Source organism: Siniperca chuatsi, linkage group LG9 (genome assembly GCF_020085105.1).
Source record: "Siniperca chuatsi isolate FFG_IHB_CAS linkage group LG9, ASM2008510v1, whole genome shotgun sequence".
Lineage (NCBI taxonomy): Eukaryota > Metazoa > Chordata > Actinopteri > Centrarchiformes > Sinipercidae > Siniperca > Siniperca chuatsi.
This window is the reverse complement of record NC_058050.1, coordinates 7,181,163-7,204,746: the sequence shown is the minus strand read 5'-3', so window position 1 is coordinate 7,204,746 and position 23,584 is coordinate 7,181,163. Positions and strand designations below refer to the sequence as shown.

The 23,584-nt window shown below is 39.1% G+C and overlaps 1 protein-coding gene and 1 long non-coding RNA gene across 3 annotated transcripts in view; one reads left to right on the top strand and one right to left on the bottom strand.

The window, feature by feature from the left end:
* gabbr1a (gamma-aminobutyric acid (GABA) B receptor, 1a) overlaps positions 1 to 23,584 on the top strand; it is a 72,934-nt gene that overhangs the window by 1,516 nt on the left and 47,834 nt on the right. For both annotated transcript variants that reach the window (XM_044208268.1, XM_044208269.1), the window contains 6 exons: positions 2,091 to 2,177; positions 2,463 to 2,527; positions 5,508 to 5,646; positions 9,696 to 9,881; positions 11,655 to 11,672; positions 20,669 to 20,829. In XM_044208268.1, coding sequence (XP_044064203.1) covers positions 2,099 to 2,177; positions 2,463 to 2,527; positions 5,508 to 5,646; positions 9,696 to 9,881; positions 11,655 to 11,672; positions 20,669 to 20,829 — 648 coding nt within the window. In that variant the 5' untranslated portion in view covers positions 2,091 to 2,098. The remainder of the gene's footprint in view (positions 1 to 2,090; positions 2,178 to 2,462; positions 2,528 to 5,507; positions 5,647 to 9,695; positions 9,882 to 11,654; positions 11,673 to 20,668; positions 20,830 to 23,584) is intronic.
* LOC122881726 lies at positions 2,184 to 20,679 on the bottom strand. Its single transcript, XR_006379210.1, has 4 exons — positions 20,546 to 20,679; positions 9,637 to 9,811; positions 3,429 to 3,525; positions 2,184 to 2,512 (listed from the first exon to the last, which is right to left on the bottom strand). It is a non-coding gene; the product is annotated as an uncharacterized LOC122881726 (long non-coding RNA).

Sequence of the window (23,584 nt, the reverse complement as noted above, 5' to 3'; positions counted from 1 at the left end):
GACATTAGATGTGGAAGTGAATGTGGATGGGCTGTAGGTGTTTTTGTAACAAGATGTTTCACAGGGCTGCAATGTATTGGAGCAGCGAAGGCGCTGTCCGTGGTGCTGAAGCCTTAATTGCATTTAAAGCTTGAGGCTAGTTGACGGCCCCCCCTTCCCCCTGTCTGTTCGGTGCTGCTGCAGCCACAGCACTGATGGAGTTAGCTGGCTTCGTGCTGGTGCGGCTGCCTCATCTGTGCTACACTCACTCACATAGTTTGCTTTTATCCGGCTCAGTGTGTGATCGCTGATATTAATGAATCCTGCTGGGCTGTCCTTTCTCCCCCTTTTCTCTCTACTGCCTCCCCTCCCTCCTTCCCACACAAGACAAAAGCACACACTGTACACTGCCAACACACACACACACATACACACTCTCTGGTGGTGTCTACCTCCTGCATGTTTCTTGTCAGTGAACTCTAAAAATACACTGGATAATGCTAATGAAGTATCCAGCAGAGTTTGTCTGTCTTCCACAAGCAAGCCTCGCTGCCATCTGGCTCCCTCACTGTGGGGCTTTGCTTTGTTATGCCCCTCACCCCCCACCTCCACCCCACTTCACCACACACACCCCCTCCACCCCCTTACTGCCTTCTTAAGTGTGAGAGTGTATGGACGTGTTTATGTTTGTTCATGTGTGACAACCACATAAAGCATTATTTATTAGTCAAAACTGCAAATGAGCAGCTATATATAGTGTGTTTATCATAGATACAGTTAGTTTGTGTTTGTGTTTCCCTTCCTGCCAGCACTCGAGGCGCTGTGGCTCACGGGACTAAAGGGTCTTTTGACTTTTTGCTTGTTAGCATAGCACACTCATTCTGTACTCATGAAATCTGCACATTAGGCAGTCAGTGTGATGGCTAAGTGGCCTGTCATTTCACCATCCTTGTAAAGCAGATGGAGTCTTTGTACACATTAATTATGGTTAAGTTAATGTAATAGTTTGCTCTACTTGTTATTTGTTGATATATTTATTGATATAATTGTAGATTCACTCTTCATTTAAGGGGGAACTCCTCAGATTTTAAGATTCAAAGTGTGTTTACAGGCAGAGCAGTACTGAATATGTGAAAAAAAGTTATATAAAGCCTTTGTGGCTTCAGAGGGAGCCGTGTGAAGTCTGATAAATTGACTTAAGTGATGTCACTTGAGTCAGTGTCGGTTGGGGCTCCTCATCTCTGCTTGAGGCTAGAGACTCGAGGCTACATTAGCCGCTACTAGCATAACACACCCGAATCTCCAAACTGTTGGCGGTTGAGTTGCATTGTGGGCAATGAAGGCACCATGTTTTGACAATGAAAAAGAATGTGTGGAATTAAAAAGATGATATTTCTGGTTCTGCTGCATGGATTTTGATATTTTTTTTATAAAACTGTCCATCATGAGTCTGACAAGGTTATAGGAGTGCAATGCTAAATCAGTAGAGTACTCTTTTAATGTATCCCAGAGTTTCATTGCCAGTGAATAGGTGGGGTAGGTCGTTGTGCTTTAAAAAGTTGTCAGGATGCCTAAAAACACTTTTCCACCATGGAATGTGTTCCAGATACTTTTCTACCCTGGCATGATGAAACTCAAAAGTCTATTGAGTCAGCCCTGGTGTGAAATGTTTCCATGGACAGCCACTTTGCAAAAATATCAGTATCAGACATCAAAACCTCAGCTAAAACCCTGTATACAGGGCCTTTGAAATTAAGCCAAGCTGGCTATCAACAGAGCCTCGGCTGTCTGCACTGTAAATACAAATAGAAGCAGAGAGAGAAAAGTGGACTCATCTTGCAGCTCATCCTCTCTGTGTGCAGTCAGGCAGACTGAAAAAGGAGTTTTTTTGCCAAAAAGTTGATCCATCCCTTTTAGAAGGAAAGACAGCAGTGGACTGAAAATGACTCTATGAGGACTGAGAGTGTAGCATTAATACTGTAAGAATATTTTCTCAGTAACCTTTTTCTTTTTGTCTCTTGTTTCCTCTTCTGTCTTTCTCCAAAACCCCCAATTTCCCTGTCACACTTTCTTTTTAAAACCTCTCTCCCTCTTGCTTCCTTCTCTTTCAGATCCAGAGATGGCACGGCTATTGTTTCTGATTATTCTCTATGCTCTTCCATCTCTTGTTGTGCCCATACATAATTCATCAACTGGAGGTAATTTGTGTGTGTGTTTGTGACTGAATACATGTGGGAATCTGTCTGTGTGTTTGCTGTCTGTGTGCGTGTCTATAATATGCATTAATGGACAGAAGTAACTCTGCAGAGATTGCTAAGTGACCTGAATGAAGCACTGTAATTTGTGCAGTGAGGACGGCATCAGTTAAATTGACAATATATCATGTTGCTGTAATATATCTACATTATCTGGAGACAGAGCTTTCCCTCTCTGCTCTTGTCGTCCTTCTTTCCTCATTCTTCTTCCTCTTCTCTTGTTTTCAGGCTGTGCCATCATCCGGCCTCCCAGGGATGGGGGGATCCGATACAGAGGCCTGACACAAGAACAGGTACAGAGTATGCTGTTACTGTGCTGGATCTAAATTACAGAAGTTTTTTCAAAATAAAAAAACCCCACAGAATTGGAAGTATTAAGCAGCTAACACCGTATCTGCTAACTGTAATTTAATTTCTTCCCCATTAAACTGAAAATATATGCCTAAGAAAATAAAGTGATTACATTAATACAAATTAGCTGGTGTTAATTATTTCATATGATGAGGGATATCTAAGCTAATGATATAATAATAATAATAATATTGACTAATGATGTAACAACGTCTAAGAAGAATACATATATCAGCTGATATTATTATTACACCATCAGTCAAAAGTAAGTTGCATTTAAAACTTAAAGGTTAGACATTTTGTGAAATATGTATATTCGCTTTCTTGCTGAGATAAGAAGATTGATACAGCTGCCATGTCTGTGCAATAAATCTGAAGCTACAGTCAGCAGCTGGTTAGCTTAGCTTATCATAAAGAAATAGGGTGAAACAGCTAGCCTGGCTCTGTCCAAAGGTAACAAAATCTGCTTACTAGCACCTCTAAAAAAATAAAATGTATGTATGAATGTAAATGTGAAATTGATAAGTTGAGGTATTATGGGCGGCCAACAAATAGTCTACCACATAACCCTGTAAAACCACAAAATATACTTTTTACACTTCAGTTTTTTTTTACACTGTTTCCAGTATTTATGCTAAGATAACTGGCTGCTGGCTGTAGCCTTATATTTACAAGACAGACATGAGAGTGGTATCAGTCTTCTCTAACTTCCTGCAAGAAAGCAAATAAGTGTATTTCCCACAATGTTTATTGCGGGACATTTTATTACATGTAGACATGTTATACACAATTAGTTGGGTTGCTACAGAGCAATCTTCTGGCTCTGATGGCTCATTTGCTTACCAAAGCCATGTTCCGGGATCAGCTGCAACCTTTGACCTTTGTCACATGACATCCAGCTCTCTCCCTCTAATCGTTCCATGTCTCATTCAATTGTGAGCTGTTCAATAAAGTAGAAATGTCAAACAAAATCTTAATACACTATAGGATTAATGGTGAGACAAAGAGAGACTCACTAAAAAGCATGAAATTAAGGAGGCAATTTACAGATTCCAAACATGAAAATCAGTTTACTAGACTTGGGCAGTACTGCTCAGCCTGTGAAAACAGTTGCATAATTGTCTTCTGTGGCTCTAAAAGGAGCTTTGTCAAGTCTGGGAAAAAATCCCTGGTGATGTCATCAGGTTATTTCAGTTTGGGCTTGGAGACTACACATTTTTAACAGAAATCCTGTGTTACAAACTGAGGGTGCAGATTTTTTAAGAAATGGGCGTTTCCCTCGGAAATGGTAGTTTGACAAAAATTCTGAACTCAAGATTCAATTATTAGCATCCACTGATGAAGACATGACAACTGTCTTAGTGTGTTTTTGCTGTGTGTATGTTTCATGTTTTATATTTGTGTTTAGATGCTGCCTTGCTGCAAAAATAATTTCCTCTTGTAGGACAATAAAGATCTGAACTGAACTGACATGCAGTGACAGAAAAAGTGCCAGATAAAGCTAGCAAACAGATTTCTTTCTTTCTTTCGAAAGATTTCTTTGACAAACTCTTAACACAGAGTTTTCCTATTTGTTTTCCCTTAAATAGTTTTAAGGGTGGAAAAATCGCCTTATCCCACCTTGTCTGATATCATACACTATATATAAGGCTGCAGCATTGCATCAAATGTAAATGATCTAAATGTCTTGTGCATAATTTTACACATATTTCCTCCAAATTTAGCCATATTTATTATATTTAGCCATATAGTCATATTTGGTATCTTTGGAAACTTTGGGATCTCAATGAGAATTTAAAATAATGTTATGTGGCTTTGAACAATGTTTGAACAATGTCTGTACTAACTGACCCAATGGCAGGTGAGATTTCAGAGGCTACTTTGTCCCTTGCAAATCCCCTAACTATATGGATGTGAAATCCTAAATTGCTGGAGTACCCCTTCATTTTTGGCTCACCTTAAAACGAGTTGTAAATTACAACAAATAAATAAAAAAAGTCTAATCTTCATATCATCCTGTTTGTCATTTTTAGTATAGAATAAATTACTGTGTGTAAAAAAATTACTCTGCTTCTAATAATAATAATCTAATAATAATTTCTGTCTCTATGGTTTTTCCACAAAAAAGTTTGATTAACTAGTTTAAAATTTATGAGATGACATCTACAATATTCCTGGACACAAGATGTCTCCTACTTCACTGAAAAGTCCATTCTCACTGTATGTGCACTGGAGGTTTCAAGTTAATTTGCATATTGGACCACGACTGGCTTCCACATTAGTTGTGATGTGGCAAAATCATGCTCATATGTACGTGTATGTAAGTGTTAAACTGGGATTTAAGATGAGCACAAAGAAACTTTCTCCTTCAGCAGATGAATGTGAAAACAGCCTTCTAGTGTCAAACACATTTATGAACACTTACAAGATTGTAATTAATTCTATACTGCAGCAAAACTTTTAGAAGAAATTAGAAGAGAGATTGATGCAGTTTCAAAATGTAAGAACGATCAAAACCTCTAAAATTGAGCCATTCAAATGTTTGAAATCTGATTGCACCACTCTGGATGTATTCACACATGAGTCAATCGCACATGCAGTAAAATACAACGCAACACAATGCAGCACAACATGAAATTGAAACATAAAGCCTGGGCCTATTTCCCTCCTCTCCCAACCAGAGTGAAGGTGTAATTCAGAGTGTGACAGCCCATCAATTCAGACAAGATTGCCATAAAATGTTCTTCCTAGTGGAGCTTTATTGTCACAGCCATATGGAACCAGAGTCTACTGCACTGAGACAGAATGAAGAGGGTATAAGTGAATAAGAAAAACTGGTATGAAAAACTGGAGAGCATTAATCACACTTTAATTGCTGTCTCTCCTTCTCCCAATCTCTCTCCATTTGTGTGTCTCTTACAGATCCGCAGTGTGCAGATCCTGCCTGTGGATTATGAGATAGAGTACATCTGCAGAGGCAACCGGGTGATCGTGGGACCCAAGGTCAGGAAGTGCTTACCCGACGGCACATGGACGGACATCACGCACCACAGCAGATGTTGTAAGTCCTTTTTGGTCTAATTCTCATTCTCTTTTTATCCTGTCCTCCACCCTTTCCTTATCTTGTCACAAATGTCCCTTTTCCAGACATTTCTTGCATATAATAATCGGTTCTTACGTGTTCTATCTCGTTAATCAACATCAAAATAAAGCCACAGTTAATAAAATAAAATCTCGTTGTTTCGACAGCACATTACCGCCTTCCCAGTTTATACTACACACAGAGGAAAGTGTGAAATACCGTGCAACCTTCACTCTCACTTTTTTAAGCACTGGGATTGCAGTCATTTTTATCATCTACAGTACTAATATGAAAATACACAGTAAAGTGATGCAATCTTAATTGAAGCTTACATGAAATCAAACCACAGTGTTTTACTGTTGTAGTTTCCTACATTTCCTCCCATCATTTTTATACCTGCAATAACAGATTTTTTTGGCCACTTTCGTGGTAGAAACAAGTCGTTAACATTGACATATCATCACCTTTTTAAATTAATATGGCGAAGTCATAAACAGCTGCCTATTTACACATCCAGCAGTTACTGAGCAATATTATTATTCATTTGCAGTCGTATTTCTGCCCACCTGACGAATGTAAATCTAATATTCAGCTATTTTTTAGCTCTGTTTTTGGTCTCTTGAAGGAACTATCTGGCTTTTTAGCTGCTAAATGCTCCACTATTTTCACCAGCTAGTCGCTAACTGTTTCTGTCTGCCATTGAGCAGATAGCATACAGTGGGTTTTTGGAGCTTTTTTGCTGAAAACAGCTGCCTACTGTGGCGTAAAACTGTGCTACGAGAGCAGTAAAGCTCACTGTAAAGCTCTGTAAAGCTGAGGGGAGCTGCAGATTCAGGAGATAATTCTCTGTAGGTTCATCACTACAAGCGACCCCTTTCACATCACATCACATTGTTATACATTGTTATTGAAAATATATCTATTATTAACTGCTTTAAATAATTGCTGTTGTACTGGATTTAAAGTAAAGCTTGTACAGGAACATCGTAGAAAAGGTTTCAGTCGTAGTCATCTGGATACTGTTTTTCAGAATCAAGACGTTTCAGCAGCTTTCAACTGCATCTCATGGTCTCTACAATAAATGTAATTTACAGAGATAGCAGAGAACTTAAGTTGTCTGTGAAAACCAGACCAAAACCAGTCACAACATCAACTGGGAAGGTGTCAACATCATCGACCAGGAGTCAGTAGATGGCCAGAGAAAGATCAAGGAGGCTGTTCACATCCAACCTCATCCTTGAACAGGGACAAGGGTTGTGATCTCCCTCCCATATACAACCACTTGTTTTCACATGATGACACTTAAGCCATTTGCTGATGAAGACTGTGAGATGTGGTTTAAAGCTTTGAGAAAGTGGACCTTTGAGCTGCGATTATTTTGTCACACATTTTGGTTGAATGGTCACAAATCATTACAGTGAAATTCTTCTCTTGCTGTACAGGTAATATATCACCAAAATCAGAGCTTGTAAACATATTTTGTTTTGCTGAATTCTGATGTTTGTCTGTATACTCTGAGATATGTGTGCCCTAAGGGCTATATAAATAAATACATGTAAATGTGAACTTATCTGTGACACCCCCATAGAGAATAGTTTGAGCTGATGTTTGCTGGGTATTGCTTTGGCGTGCTTACATTTAGATTATGGATAAAGAATAAAGGAGCTAGTTTGCTTAGCTTCCACATGTATTAATCTAGTATCTGTCAATATGATATGCAAACCCATTTGTTATAGGCTACATATTTTTACAGTATTTAAGTTGTTTTACTGCTTCTACATGGTTTAACTGTATCTTTTTGCTACAAACGTTGCCTGCAAACCAAAATTTCCTTATTGGACAGTGAGGCCTGAATGTAATTTCTATTCAGATCACATCTACAGTGCCTCTGCAAATACTGAGAATAAGGCCAGCGATCCAATCAAATCCCTATTACATCTCTGTTTTTGTTCTTTCAGTTCACATTTATAAGTAGAATTTATTTTTTCCCAAGAGTACATTCTCTAAAGCAGGATTTTTGTTTTCTCTGGCTTATGTAAGTGCACAAGATGCAATGTGCAGATTGGAGTTTTATTATGTGCTCCCAATGCTGGAAGGAAGATTAAAAAAACTCGGCAGCTAAACAAAGTATATTCAAGAGCTTGGCCATTTTGTCAGGAAATCAAACCAAGAGGACAAATGCTAAACCATATGGAGGTTGTAGTAGCATTGCAAGCTAACATCACAAATGTGGGCTAAAGTGTAGCCTAATATATTTCTTACTGGTAACTAACACAAAACTAGTCTTGATTTGGGTCAAAAGGTTTCCTATGGCAGTTAAGGTTAGATTTTTTTAGAGACCTTCTAACTTCATCATATTTGTATTATATTGTGGCTGTGTTGTATAGCCTAATACCTGAAAATAGTACATTATTATGTACATATGCAAACATTTCTCAGAGGTAAAACTGCTCAAGAGGCAGAGGTAATCTCCTCAGCCTCTGATGTTGGCAAAGCCACCATCAATTATCATTTGTACACTGTAAAAAAGCTCTGTATTTTCTGAGTAGCCAATGTCAGAAGCAGCAATAACCATTTTTCACCTATTGCCTTAGTAACTGATGCTGGAGTTTGTGATTGCTTTGCTAACAGCACTAACCTTTCATCTAACTTGTGAACTATAACGACAAGTACTAGAAAAACTAAAGATATTCCCATCGACCTAAGCTGTACTTCAAGTTTAGTGCTAATTAGCTAATGTTAACACGCTAACACGGTAAACTAAGGTAAACATGGGTAAATATTATACCAGTATGCTGCGTTGGCATTTAGCTCAAAGCACTACTGTGCCTGTACAGCCTCACAGAGCTGCTAGCACGGCTGTAGAGTCTTTTAGTCTTGTTATCCCTCAGTAAAGCTGGTTTTCCCCCCAATTAATTTGTCAAGTTGACATGATTGGTGTTGTGGTGTTAAAATTATGCTGTCCTTGACTGTTTTACAACTTTAGTCAAAAGCTAACTAGAAGATTAGCTGAAATAATTACATTTCTGCTTGTTAGTGGCTCATGAATGATGTGCTAAGTCCAAGAGTTTTCCATTCTCTGACCTGCAGGGGGTGATTTTCCGACATTAGATGGACATCTCCCCCTGACTTTGTGGGTACACCATGGCCTATTGTGTAAACTAGGTCTGAAATGTAGTTTCAGTTGGCCAGGTCAAGTAATAAGGGAGCAACACCCCCACTACACATCTGCAGAATTAATTAACTTAAGTAGCCTATTTAAGTAACTGCTTTTGCATTTTTTTCCTATATCAGTCCCAAATTCTTTGCTGGGTGAAGCTACACACATTTTTATATTAACAATTAAACAAATGACATATAAAAGTGTAATGTGAAAGATGCTGCTCGTTGTGACACATACAATTATCACCCGACTCTGCAGTTCCCCTCAGCTCATTGATTTGGTTTTACAGCCCGCAACTTTTTGATTCAGGCTAACCGGTCTCATCAACCCTGTTTCCAGCCACAGCAGGCAGTTGCTTTGAGCAAAACAGTTCTGAAAAAGCAGCTGATGACAAAGTTAGCGACTAGTTAGTGAACACTATAAAGCAGCTATAAATAGCCAGATATGACCAAAAACAGAACTAAAAGAGAGTGAATATTGGACATACATTCATCTAGTGCCCAGAAACGTGACTCCAAGTGAATGCCAATGTTGTCCTGTCTGCTCTGCTGGATATGTGCTGTAAATAGGCAGCTGCTTGCTAACAAGTTTAACAGCTTTATAAGGTGATAATATGTCAGTGGTGTGTTTATAGCTTGTTCTGCTGTCCCCAAGTGGCCACAAAAAGTTAGCTAGCCTGTGTTGGTTATTTGGCCACACCCACTGAGCTTTTGGACAACCAGTAATATTATTTCCTCTTCAAAGCACATTTGCCTCTGAGAAATGTCTGTGTAACTGCAGCTCCAATCCCATTATTATGAATTTACCTTTCAATAACTCTCTGTGTCTCTGTCTCCCTCTCTTTTGTGGTCCTTCTGGTTCCCAGTGCTGCTGTGCCCGCGGGTGTGGACTTCCCTGGAGAACGGCCGGGTGACCGTGAAGCCCCCAGGGCCACCAGTGGAAGGGACAGTGCTCCATTACAGCTGCCACGCCGGCTTCATCCTGGAGGGCAGAAATATCAGCCATTGCACTAAACTGGGCAAGTGGGACGCGCCTAAACCCACCTGCCTCTGTGAGTGTCTAAGCCAGTGTGCCTAAATGAGATTTTACATTAAGCTTCCAATTATGGTAGAATTAAGAAAATGATGTTGTATCGTGGGATGCCATTTACTAACTGCTAGCAAAGAAAATTTGGTGCAGAGTCAGTGACAGCAAACATTTATACCACACTGACCACCTTGGCATAAATGTTTCTGACATAAATTCATAATATCCATCATAACAAGTAGTAGCAAATAAATATATTCAAAGATTAAGATGTTTCTGAAATTGATATCGGTGATTAAATGAGGTTTTGAGAATCACCGACTGTAATAATAATAATAATAATAATTTAATAATAATTTACTCGCTTTATTGTTTACGAAAGCAAATGATAGATTTACTGTAAATTTTAGAGCAGAAATGATTAATAGATTAATAGACAGGCAATTAATCAGCAACTATTTTGATAACCGATTAATTGTTGCAGTCAATTTTTTAAGCAAAAATGCCAATCATTCTCTGGTTCCAGCTTCTCAGATGTGAGGATTAGATGCTTTTCTTTGTCATACTTGATACTGAATGTCTTTGAGTCGATGAGATAAAACAAGCAATTTAAAGGCATTACCTTGGCCTCTAGTAACTATAATAGGCATTTCATTTTACTATTTTCTGACATTTTAATGTTAAAATCACTTAATCTTAATCTTCTTTATTGGCAGAAATGTACATTGTAATCAAATAAACAGAACACATCCTGTGCCATTTCATCACATAGACATGGCTCACTTAGCTTTTCCAGCCTGCCTCACAAAAATGGGAACATAAGGCTTTAACGATGACAGATAATTACAAACACCTGCTTTCCCAATGGTGACGCACAGTTGCTAGGCAATAAATGATCCAACCAATCAGAGTATAATCCACAGAGGGCAGCGTGCGTTGTTGGCACAGACAGGTAAAACGAATGATGAATACCAGTTAAAACCTGATGTCCTGTACATTAAACTGTACACAGGATAAATACTCAATGAATATAATATGAGAGTGTGAGTGGATATTTGTGATATCACTGACGCCCAAGAGTGTTCTCAGTTACAACAGTTGGCATGTCTACTGTCTGAAAAGATTTGTCCAAATTAGTGCAAATAAAATGATTTAAGAAAAAACACACAGATGAAACAAAGAACTGAAAGAAATGACATTGCCAACTGGTTATCAGAGGAGTTGGCATGGCAACCAATAAAGTTGCTATGGGAATGGTAGTATAAAATGGATGAAAGAGGGAATTTTTAGCACAGTTGTACTGGGAAACTAAAAGTAGGCTATTTGTATAATAAAAAAATCTAGACTATGTGTAAATGCTTTATGGTTCACTCGTATTTTTAAATAATTACTTATAATGCCCTCTGATAATGTTTAAATCTTCTATGTTGCTACTATAAGACTTTCTATGGTACCTACACTATATAACTATATGAGATTTAAAGGCTTTTCTGTCTATTTTTATGGTATGCCTGTAAAACATCATAGGATTACATAATATCTAACACAGTTACTGCTCAGTATCCAACCAACAGTGCATCTCTCAGGACAACTACAATGTGGTACCACTGCCATCTAGTGGAGGGAAATAATTATAATTTTCAGCTTTACTGCACCAAATCTTTACAAATTATACATTATAAAGGTGAATAATTAACTTGAAATGCTGAAGCAGAATGATCTATTCCTTCTTGTTAACTGTTCTGTCTCCACCTGAATAATTGTTCTTTTTCCTTCTTTTTGTGTTTGCCGGCCAAAGATGACAGAAACTACACAGGTAGGATTTTTTCATTCGTATTATCATGTTTATGCTAACCAAATCCTATTACACCACAATAGTTAGTTAGTAATACATACATATAGACATACAAGTGACCAGCTTGCATGGACTTGTTTGACACTAAAACATACAGTTGCTGTGGTGAAACATTTGTCCGACATGAACTTCTTGCATATAACATTATATTGCAAAACTAAGAACTTTGTCTTCTGTCCAAAGCTCAACAAATAAAATCTGCCACAAAATAGGTTCCCTTCCTTTTAAAAGCTTTTAGAAATAATCAATCCAGAAAAAAATTCATCAGAAATGAAGGACATTTTACTAAAAAGTGTAGCCCTTAAATCGCCACATAATTATCAGAAATATAACATGAAATGTCTTTTAACTTCAGGGAGACCATTAAACCTGCCTGTTTCTATAGCTAATGGTAACGTACCTGAACGTAACTGTGCACACAGAGATCTTTGATCTTTTAATTACATTCTGTTTCACATTAGGCTTTGCAATATTGTGCTGCAGATGTAATGTGTCCTGTTGCCACAAGAGAGCAGCAGTAGCCTAAAGCACTGACAAGTGGTTGTTCTGCAACTGAAGATTCAAATCCCCACACCAGCTGGGAAAATCTGGGAAACTTCTTCTACGTACAACTTGTCCAATTAAAGATTTTTCTGCTGTGTGAAACAAGATCATAGTTTAATTGTATTTGAAGCTGTAAATGCAATTAAAGAAATTAGTTTTCATATCCAATATTAGAACACATACATATTACAGAGCTGACAGCATTTCCCTCGGTTCCTTACCAGCCCATTACATGAGAAACATTATTTTTCTGTCCCTGAGTATTGCGCAAATCCTTCTTTCATGAATCAAAGCACTGAGAGAGAAGATTAAGACTATTTAATTTCCTCATAAGCATCATTAGGAGCATTTTCAACTCAACTCATCCAAACGAACCCCCTTGTCTCTTTAGTTAATTTTAATTCAAAAGTTTTAATTAAAATTGTGTGTATTAGTTTGTTGCTAATCTTTTTTTGCTATGCTCCTGCCCTCTACTAAGACTAAGAGGGATTATGAAAAAGGAGAGGGTTAATAGCATAAGAAGAGCAGCCGCAGGTTTGTCACCATCCAAGTATAAATATAATCAGGTGTGGAATATTCTGCTCACTTACCCCAGTCCTACATATAGTGCTATTAGAACTGTGGTTCTGTTGCTGTGAGTGTAAAACTGCATGAGTTTGCAGCAGGTCATTTCTAGAACAAAAAACATTGTCGACCCATGGTCTTCTCCTACGCACCTGTCAACCTACAGGTGTGCAAAAGTTCTGCTCCTTTTTAGCAGGTAATTTCTGAAAATGAACTAATGTGCTTATCCAGCATTCCCTTGGAAAATAAAGGATCAAAACATCTACTAGTACAGCCATTTTATTTGATCCCTGGCAAGGATGATGAATACATGTGTTACTGTTGCAGGATGGCTCACCCTCTTGCACAGTTATGTCACCACGTTAGAAACTGGCCAGATATTGATTCATACGCTTGCTACAGTCCTTGGAAGGCTCACAATACACCACAGTTACTCTAATGAATTAGGCATAGACCTATGCTAGCCTTTCATAAGACAAATACTGTGCATACACCCATAGACACTCGTGTGTGCGCACACAATGTTCAACACTAAACTTGATATATAGTTTTATGCAAGTAATCCCATAAGTTGCTGATAAAAACTTTCCAAATGCCATGGATAGTCTTGACAAACACATAATTAACAAAGCAGCAGAGAACACTGTTTCCTCAAATAGAAATTTCCATCTACTGTCACAATACTGACCTCTTTCTGGCTCTGCTCTCTCTCTCCACTCCATGTGCCATCACCACCCACAAACTGCCTCCTCAGCGGGAGAAAGGTTAATACCCTGCTCCTGTCTGTGTCTGCTCTACCCTGTGTGTGTGTGTGTGTGTGTGTGTGTGTGTGTGTGTGTGTGTGTGTGCGCGCGCGTGCACATATATGCAGTAGGGGTGCATCTCTAGTTTCTGTTTTCTCCAAGTACAGTATAACAAAACCAGGTACACATAGTGAATATAATCAAAGCAGCAAACAACCAGGACATAACAAGCTAACACAGTTTCTATCCAAACTCTGTATATATATATATGTACATGTACTCTGTATATACTCTGTATTATATTTTTAGATTATTATATTTAATAATCTATTTAATCTTTTTAAGATTATTGTAAATTAGAACGCAAGAGCGCTAACAGGCATTAAAGTAAAAGGGTGGCATTATTCTATATTTTATCTTTCTTTCCAAAACCCACAATGCATTAGTACATCTCCTATTTGTGGTCAAAACGTCACATCCATTTAAAATAAAATAAAAAAAAGAATTGTCAATGTTTTTGTCTTTTTGTGCTGATAGAGTAATTTTATAAAAATGGATAGTTATTAGCAAATCTTACTTAAACAAGAACAAAAGCAACATTTGTTGGAGTCTAATTTCAGTGGAGGATTAATACACATTTAGTGCACTAGGGAGTATTTACTGCAGCAGGTGTATGTGGGATTGCCTCAAAATAAAATATGTTCATCGTAATCAAGGCACATGAAGGCTCATTGATGTGTTTTTAATAGTTTTTTGACAACAATGGCAGTCTATGGCAGAGAGGAATAAACTATATCAGACTTTGGCAACACAGACAATACTAGTAGTAGTGTAGTTGGATCAATTTATTGTTGGATTTGGTATTTTCATGAGATTTGTTGAAAACATAGGCAAAATATTGCCACCCTCATCCTTTAAAAGATGGGTTGTAATCATTGGGATTTTAGCTGTGCTTTAAACTTGTGTGGCATGTGTTTTATCTGTACAGTATCACATGATGTCAAACATGCAACCAGGCAAACTGTTAGCACTTCATAAGTCCATGTCCTGGGATTTATTCACACTTCTGACCCGATGAATTTGAGCCTTGCACGTGGCAGTAATGGATTTTTAAAGGTGATGAATGCTGATATTTTGGCAGTCAAAAAATTCTGAAAGAAGGTATTACTTTTTTCATAGCTGTCTTCATAATAATACACTATTGGTTACCAAATGTTGCTACAAAGTCCTTCATGCCCTAGTGACAGGATATTTATATTAAGTTGAACAATAAACTTATTATTCTTAACTCCCCTCCACCCTCATACTCAGGCATGATAGATTACTCTAGTAACTGCTGTGCTGCAGAGTATTGGAAACAAGCTAGTGTGTAATGTGCTGCTGCTGGACAAATTATGTAATGATGATACTGTATCGAAGTTGCATGATGAACTGTATTTTTCTAGCGTGCTGGCCAACATTTATACTCCTATAAATTGTTGTCATTCGAATAATACCGATCCTGTAATGTATAAATGAGGCTTGAGTTTTCACCTTGCCCATCTGGTCCTATGAGCGAAGTAAAAAAAAATTCACAACGAATGGATTTTGAAATACTTTTTGACAAAAGTCTGATCTCTTGTACCGTCAGCATTGTGGAAAAGCCTTACGTCTACAAAATATCTGCATCTTGGGAATTGAAACAGTCTGATTGATTTTACACAATATATTTTGTCAGAGCATTTTCACAATGATTTGGTTTACTCCCTGAATAAAATGTGCTCTGCAGGTGGAGGACAATGTAATCTGGTGATTGTGTTAAAAAGGGAACATTCAAAACATTATTTTCCCACTAACGCATCTGCCAAGAGAAAAACAGGCCATTATCCTGAAGGATGCCCAGTGTGCAAACTGCAGACACACACATATACAGTACAAGGCCCTCATTAAAGCGGCTCAGCAACATGTTACAGCACTCATGTCTCCATTGCATCTTTTCCAGGCTGTGCCACAGCTAACGTCTTCCCTGAATGTGGCATTTGCCACCATGGGGGTTGTTAACACTGCACTGCCCGATACTGGTGCATCTTTCCTGTGTTGGCTGCAGGCTTATGGAGCGAAACAGCACATAAAGTTCATGGCTGAATAATTGATTGCGCGTTGGTTGGGTCACAGGGTGGCAGCGAGGATGAGGAAGTGGAAGGCAAATGCCAACAGATGATCACTACACTCACCTCAGCCTGTGAGGGCTTGTTATCAGGATCTGAATAGCTCTCCGCTACATGGAGATATCCAGATAATGAGATTTGGGTAATGAACCAGGGTTATATAATAGTCATATTCCATCGCCTAACTACAGAGGGTTTTTAATTTAGACTGGAGAAATAATGGTCTTCTTCTCAGTTGCTGCAATAAGTAATTTTCAAAAGGGAACTTCAACACAAACATTACATTGCAATTAAAGTGCTTGCACAGGAACTGCAAAAACATGAGCATAACATGGAATAAAAGTGTAGTCAATAATCTAAATAGGCTGCATTGAAAATGGCAAAATATATTGTTGGCACCACAATGACTTTCTATTTTTTTCTTAGATAACGAGCTGCTAACCTTTAGTTATAATATTCCTCAAAGGATTCATCTATATCAAATTATGTTGGCAGATGTATCTCCAAAAACATCAAAAGTTCATTTTAGATAAGGACACAAATGAAAACCAGCTGTATGATCATTCAGTTATAACTATAAAGACTTAAAGGCCATTGTGCGTGATTCTATGTGTGTACGTGCTTATGTAAGTAAACGTTTATGTGTCAGAAAGTGTGTTAGTGCATGGTCACATGTCTTTGTGTGTCAGAGTCACAGATAGGAGCTGTGTTGGATGTGAACAGAGGGTTCAAACAGGTGTGCAGGGAGTCCAGTCTCTCTCTTATCTACACTAACTGCATTTCTGTTTCCACTCTTGAAATGGAAGCAAATAAAAACAGCCATGATTGATACTGCCTGCCACATTTTTTTGCTGATTTCTCAAAGCAGCTTCTGTAGCATTTTATAGACTTGGCCATGGAGGGAAGGTAGAAATGAAATGGTCTATGGATTAGCAGAGGTGGTTACAGAGCAGAGTTGCACACTGCTCGTGTGTGCTATCCCAGTAAGCTTGGAGTTATTGATTTGCAGGTCAAATGGCATCTTGGTATCTAGGTTAAAACCAGGCTAAATATGATTGAAACTGAAAGTTTCTCAGATGTTGTTTCTGCAGCATTTAAAAAGCATATACAATTGTGCAGGTCCTAAGAGTGGAATCAGTGTTTTTAGCAATAGTGCCAGCTCTAGGGATGGCAATGTCAGTCTGCCTAAAGTACAGTTTTGAGGTATTGCACTTTACTTGAGTATTTCTATTCTATTTTATGATACTTTATACTTCCACTCCACTACATTTGAAATATTGTACATTTTAAAGAGTTTCCCCTCGGGGATCAATAAAGTATTTCTGATTCTGATTCTGATTTTACGCCACTACATTTATTTCATAGCGAAAAGTTACTAGTTACTTTTCAGATCAAGATTTTTTATGTAAATGATCAATTTATCAAATATTATTTAGATTAAACTACCCAACAGTATATAAAGTTGTTAAAGTTAGCTCTCCCTTGACAACATTAAAATGCTGCTTACACATGAATAAATCAGTAATAATCCAATAATATATTATATTAATTTTGCATAATGAGTACTTTTACCTTTTGCTGCTAATGCTTATATACTTTTACTTAAGTAAGATTTGAATACAGGATTTTTACTTGTATTGGAGTATTTTTACACTGCGGTATTGCTACTTTTACTTAAAGGCATAATGAGTAGGATTTTCCTAAAAAACATTGTATAGACTTATTTAAAAATAATCTCTCTTAATCATCACTTATAACCCACTAGAAGTGTGTGTCTATGTCTGTATCTGCAGAGACCCTGTCTTCTGCGTCAACCTTTGGGCAGTGGTGTGCAGCCTCTAGACAATAACAGCGCGCAGGCTGTGAGGTCGAGACGTAGTGAGCAGGTTACATCGCTGTCTCTGTCTCCTCTGCTCCCTGTCTGTGTCATGGATGTATCTCCAGTGCTGACACATTTCTAAAACGAAGTGTGCCGATAGGTCTGGTTATGCAAGACTATAGATGTATAAAGAGCAGCTCTTTATTTGGTTTGTGTGTTTGTTAGACAGAGAGCGGGGCTGATCTACTCACACACAGGCAGAGGCAGAAGCAGAAGCGTTGCTTCGCCTGCATTAACAGGCAGGGTTGTGTGGAGGTGTGGCCGTGTTTATTTGTGCTTTAGAACGTAACCCCTGTGAAACAATCAGAAAATAATGTTTTATTTCTGTTAGCAGGCTAGCACGCAAAACTAAGATGGTGAACGTGGTAAACTTCATACCTGCTAAACATCAGCATTAACATTGTTGTTGTGAGCATGTTAGCATGCTGACATTAGCGTTTTGCTACTGTGCAGCCTCACATGGCTGCTAGCATAGCTGTAGACTCGTAACTGTTGCTCTACTGTTACTGCACTGCCACTGCTGCTGCTACATAGGGCCCATTGTCTACTGTATTGGTTCTTTCTATGACCTGTATTTACATACTAGCTTGATGTAGCTTGATGTTTAACCTTGCATTAATGACATATCATTGCTGCATTCACTCATACTGTACATTTTGTGTATTGGTTTATTGTTCATTTTGTACATATCACAGTTACATCCCTTCTTATTATTCTACCCTGTTTATTGTACATGCTGTACATTAATTAATCTTTATATATAATATATATGTATATGCACTCCTGGTTGCACTAATCTGATTAGATGCTAAACAGCATTTTGTTGTACTTATACTTACTATGTGCAATGATTGCAATGCAGTTAATTTAATCTGATCATATGCAACTACAAACAAGTCAATTACAATCACTTAGTTGATTGACAGAAAATGTATCGGCAACTGAAAAATGTTTCTCCATGCATCTCCCAGTAGTATGCAGCTGAATGAGGAGCTTCTAAGCTGGAGGACAGTGAACTGTCCAAGGAAAAAAAGTAACTGGAGCACACTGATTGATTTGCAGCCTTTAATAGTGCAAACAGACCAACGTTTTGACACCACTTTGTCTTCATCAGAGTCAAAATGGACAAAGACATGAGGCAAACACATATATAGCCAACCTAGAATAGGTGTATAATTGTCATTTGATAAGTGGTTGAACAGGATTTCAAATCTATTGGATAATGGATCCGAGGGTGAGAGTTGCCATAGCCAAGTCCCACACCCCATGCACTATAACCACATCAAAAACATCAAAAACAAAAGAATACAGATATATCTTAATGTTACAAAGACTAAGTACAAAAAGTACAAGTACCGCATCCATCAAGTGTAATAAATTAGAGGAAACATGACAAATTCAGATCCTCATTTCACTTCAACCGGCTAAAATGTGTTAAAAGTATGAATTCAATACGCCTCTCTGCGGAGGAGTGAATTGACTGTCACCACAGTGGCATTGAGCTGTTTGTACTATTAAAGGCTGCAGATCAATCAGTGCTCCACTCCCTTTTTTCCCTCTTGGAAATGTATCGGCAGCAGTCGATTAATTGTTTAAGTTCTTATGTGTAAACTGAATATCTATAGTTTTAATGTTGAGACTTAGGGCTGAGCCATACTTTAATATTATTGTTAAGCAATTTTTAAGTGTAATCGAATCAGGACAATATATGATCATATCTTAATTGAAAACTAATCAAAGAAATTATTTAACTTTTTGATGTGTGAGGAGTTGAGTGATATATTGCAGAACAGTGGAACAGATTAATGCATTGCATCATTGCTTTGAACAACAGTTTGATTATTTTGTTATTTACCATACATTTGTAAAATCCTGATATTAATCAAGAAGATTGTGGATGCACTAACCAACAGTGTGGCACACACACAGCTGCAGCAAGTGATGAGTGATGAAAGTAAGAAGAAGCAAATGTGACAAAATGAGGTTGTTGTACTCTTGTGGAATGGATGTACTGTTTAAGTCAAACTCAGCGTGTAACTCATTAGAAAATCTTTGAGGAGATTTTGCCCAGAGCGCCCCCCCCCCTCCTCCCCTCCTCCCCGCTCTCGCTCGCTCTCAGCCTACATTTCAGACTTGTCCTGGCTCACTCTGTCCTCTCTCTCACTCTCTCCTCTCTCTCTCTCATACACACTCGGTGCTGCAGTGGATCAGACGCAGAGCTCTGGCTCGCCTGCTTTTCCGCGGCAAATCGTTTCATCTGTTGGAATACGGCAGTGTAAAAGGGGGGAGATGCTGCCTGCTATTTCCGCTGCTTCAGCTCTCGGTTCACACTCCAGTCGTTTGTTTTTTTTTTAGCAGCAGCTTCCAATCCACACTCATTTGACCCGGTTGACGTGTTCTGCGCGGACTCCAGTGTCTAATTCGCGCGTCCTTTTTGCGTAAAAGTCGTGAGTAAGGGACGCGCTGTCCAATATTCATGATTGACTGTAGGCAGAAAACGTTGCGTTAGTTTATTTAGTCACGTCCAATGTGTGGAATTGGATATAAATGCGTTGGACTGCAGGATTGAGGTTCGTTTGAAACTTGACTGATCTCGAGGCGAGCAGCAACGTGTCCTCTTGATCGCTACGAGCTCTGCAAAGTAAAAGCTGACTGAACTGTGTTTGACTTTGTCCCGAAAATATCCAGCAGACCATGTATTATTAACTATGCATTATACTAAATTATACGCTGACTAAATTATTTACTCGATTCGCTAAACACTTTTAAATTAATTAAAGGTAAATAGTAAATAGTTGGCTTACACAATATCTGCAACATAACATCCAAACACAATCCTGCTTAAAGGAGTCCGACACGTGTTGAGTTCACTTAAATTTTAGTTGCAAAAATCGCACATCAAATAACGTTTTCCCGGCTTGAATCCGCTGCAGTACCGGGACAACTTGTTCAGCTCACCTTGAACCATGCTGATAATTTGCAGAAGTCCTCCGCGGGTAACTCGCGCAGCCCGCGGGCATGCGATGTTTCTCCGGGCATCTCTCATCGTCCTTCTCCTCTTTTGGCCACGGCCGTCCGCAGGCAAGAAGAAGCTGTACATCGGAGCGCTGTTCCCCATGAGCGGAGGCTGGCCGGGCGGTCAGGCGTGTATGCCCTCCGCTCAGATGGCCCTGGACCTGGTGAACAACAGGAGCGACATCCTGCCCGACTACGAGCTGGAGCTCATCCACTACGACAGCATGGTGAGTGCATGTGGAGGAGAGTCAGAGGAGGTGCGCACTTAAGTGATGTGAGGTGTCAGTCAGTGAGGGATCTAATGATCTGCCTCTCAAGTTATCAGGAGGAGTAACTGACTGTTGTCTCATTTGTCATCACTGCTGTGTTTCGTTTTGATGTTTCCTCTTGCAATCAAACAATGTTTTCTGACTTTATGGAGCTTATTTTAATTTTCCACCCTGGTTTTCTCAAGAGTCATGGCAGGTATATTAAATTTTACTTTGCCACAACAACAGCACGGGCTGCCTTTTTAGAAACACCTGCCTTTTCCCAAGTCACAGATCTCAAAGAAGAGCTTTCATAAAAGGTCACCCCACTGATAACTAACCCTCAAGTCCTCACTCTGCTGAACAAAGAGGGCTGCCATGCCATGTGTGCTGGTTTCCGCTAAATGAACAAACACACCTCCTGCTTGTTGCTCATCAATCATTAATCATGGTGGTATTTTAAAATGTCAGCATTATCAACCCCTATAAATCCAATATCCACCCCCCAACTGGTTTAATTTCCCCTCGCTGCCCCAGTTTACCACCCACTACACTGACACAGACTTTAATCAAAAAGCACATTATTTATCTTTGTAAAAAGTGTTCTATTTGCGCCTTGTTGCTGCATGTCCTAATTGTTATTCTAAAACTTTCTCCCCCAAAAGGAACCATTTTTCTCAACAATGGGATGAATGGAGACACATGAAAACAATTACTGGATATCCCCTCTGTCTCTCTCTTGAGGGTTATTATCAATCATGCTGCAAGACAGACGCCTGGAGAATGGCCAGGGAACCAAACAGTTAACTGTACTGGGACTGGTTAGAAATTTGCTACGAGCTTTATTCTGATTGGTGTACAAGGCTCTGCATTGGAATCCTTTTAAACAGAATAGCAGGGAGAGAGAGGGGGAGAGCGAGCGAGTGAGTGTGTGTATGTGTGTGTGTGTGTGTGTGTGTGTGTGTGTGTGTGCGTGCGCGCGCGCGCGTACGAGAGCGAGAGAGAGAGAGAGAGAGAGAGGGAGAGTTGGCATGGCAACACAGTTACTCTTGAAGCAAACCACAGAAACAAATAAGGTTTTAGCTCTGTGAAAATACGTGTGCAAATTCATATGCTGGATGTATGCAGAGCCGATAGTACAGTGCATGCTTATTCACATTCTGTTATGCATACACCTTGTTCTTTGCAATCAAATGCTAAACAGATCACATATGTGTGTATGTGTCTATGTGTGTGTCTGTGTATCCTCTGATTACAAGTGTAGTAAAGCAGGCAGCTGCAGATGTAGCTGCCATAAACATAAAGATAAAGCAATTGCATGAACAGATTTCATAGGGATTGGAAAACATCACTCCTCATGCTTCAGGAGTCGCTGGTGCCTCTGGCTCGAGAAATAGATGCAGATCCTTTGAATAGAACAGCTCAAAGAGGCTGGTATAACATTGTCTGAGTGACGCTTGCTAATTCCTTGAATTAAGTCAAGGGGGGATTTTATTGCTCCTGTTCTGGGTACAGTGTGTTTGGAATGTGGTTTTCTTACCTTCTGATTGCAAACGTTTTTCACCTGGCTGGAATAGTAATGAGGATCTTATCCTCCGAGAGCCGGAAAAGCAAACAGGATTAATTAGCTATCATATTTACATCCAGTTATTACGACTGACTCCTCATTCTTGTTTGGTCAGAGAACAAATCTCCACCTTGTGAACTCTTTGTTTAACTGTGAAATTAAGACAAGGGCGTAACAGGCCCTTTGTTTGCTTCCATCTCAAGATCAAGGCTGGAGAAGCGTAATTATGCAGCAGACTCTCTTGACCTGAATTTATCATGATGAGGAACTTTTATTGCATCTTTAAAGTCTAACAGCAGCATTGAAAACAAGACATGCTTTAAAGTTGGCAAACAGGTGCCTAAACACACACACACACCAGTTTGTGACCGTTAGGGTTGGGAGTATCAAGCGATGTCCTCATCTTGTTCAACATCATACAATATTCATGAAGCTCAACTTAATCCCAGCCTGTCCTTTTAATGGATGCAGATACCCTGTGGTAGCAGAACGGCTTGTTTCTTTGGCTATTCTGGCAACAGCATCAGACTATTTACAGCCTTCTGAGATCTACACACATGGACAGACGTGTACACACACACACACACACACACACACACACACAATACGTGCAGACACACACTCTCCGCGTAGGCTGTTGCTATGGATATATCAAAGCCGAGACTGCAAACTTTGATCAATTATTAACAGTGATGGAGTGAGACAGTGGAGATACAGAGAAATGGTGAAACAAGGTGCTTCCCTCACTTCCGCCCTTTATTTTAATTGGCAGCCGTGACACAATTTCCTATCCACTGTGGCATAACCAGTCTTCATCAATGGTCCTCATGCATGTCCATTGGCATACGAGCCCGGAGTGAGGTGCCAGACGTAATTATGAGGAAATTAGGAGCTGTAGCTGAGCATGCTTTGAGATTCAATACATAGGCTGTCCCCCAGGCCCTTATCTTATCCCCTCTTCACACTCACACTTATATTATTCAATCTGGAGTGTAATTAGAGAGTATATTATGATGAGTCAGTGTCTTCTCCCATTTTTCCCAGCCAGGGAACCTTCACTTTCTTTCAAAGGTTCTCGCAAGCTGAGTTTGACTGATTGAAAAGGCTACATAGGCATGTTAACACTAACACTGATATTGGCTCAGGGAATTTCAGCACCCAGGACAG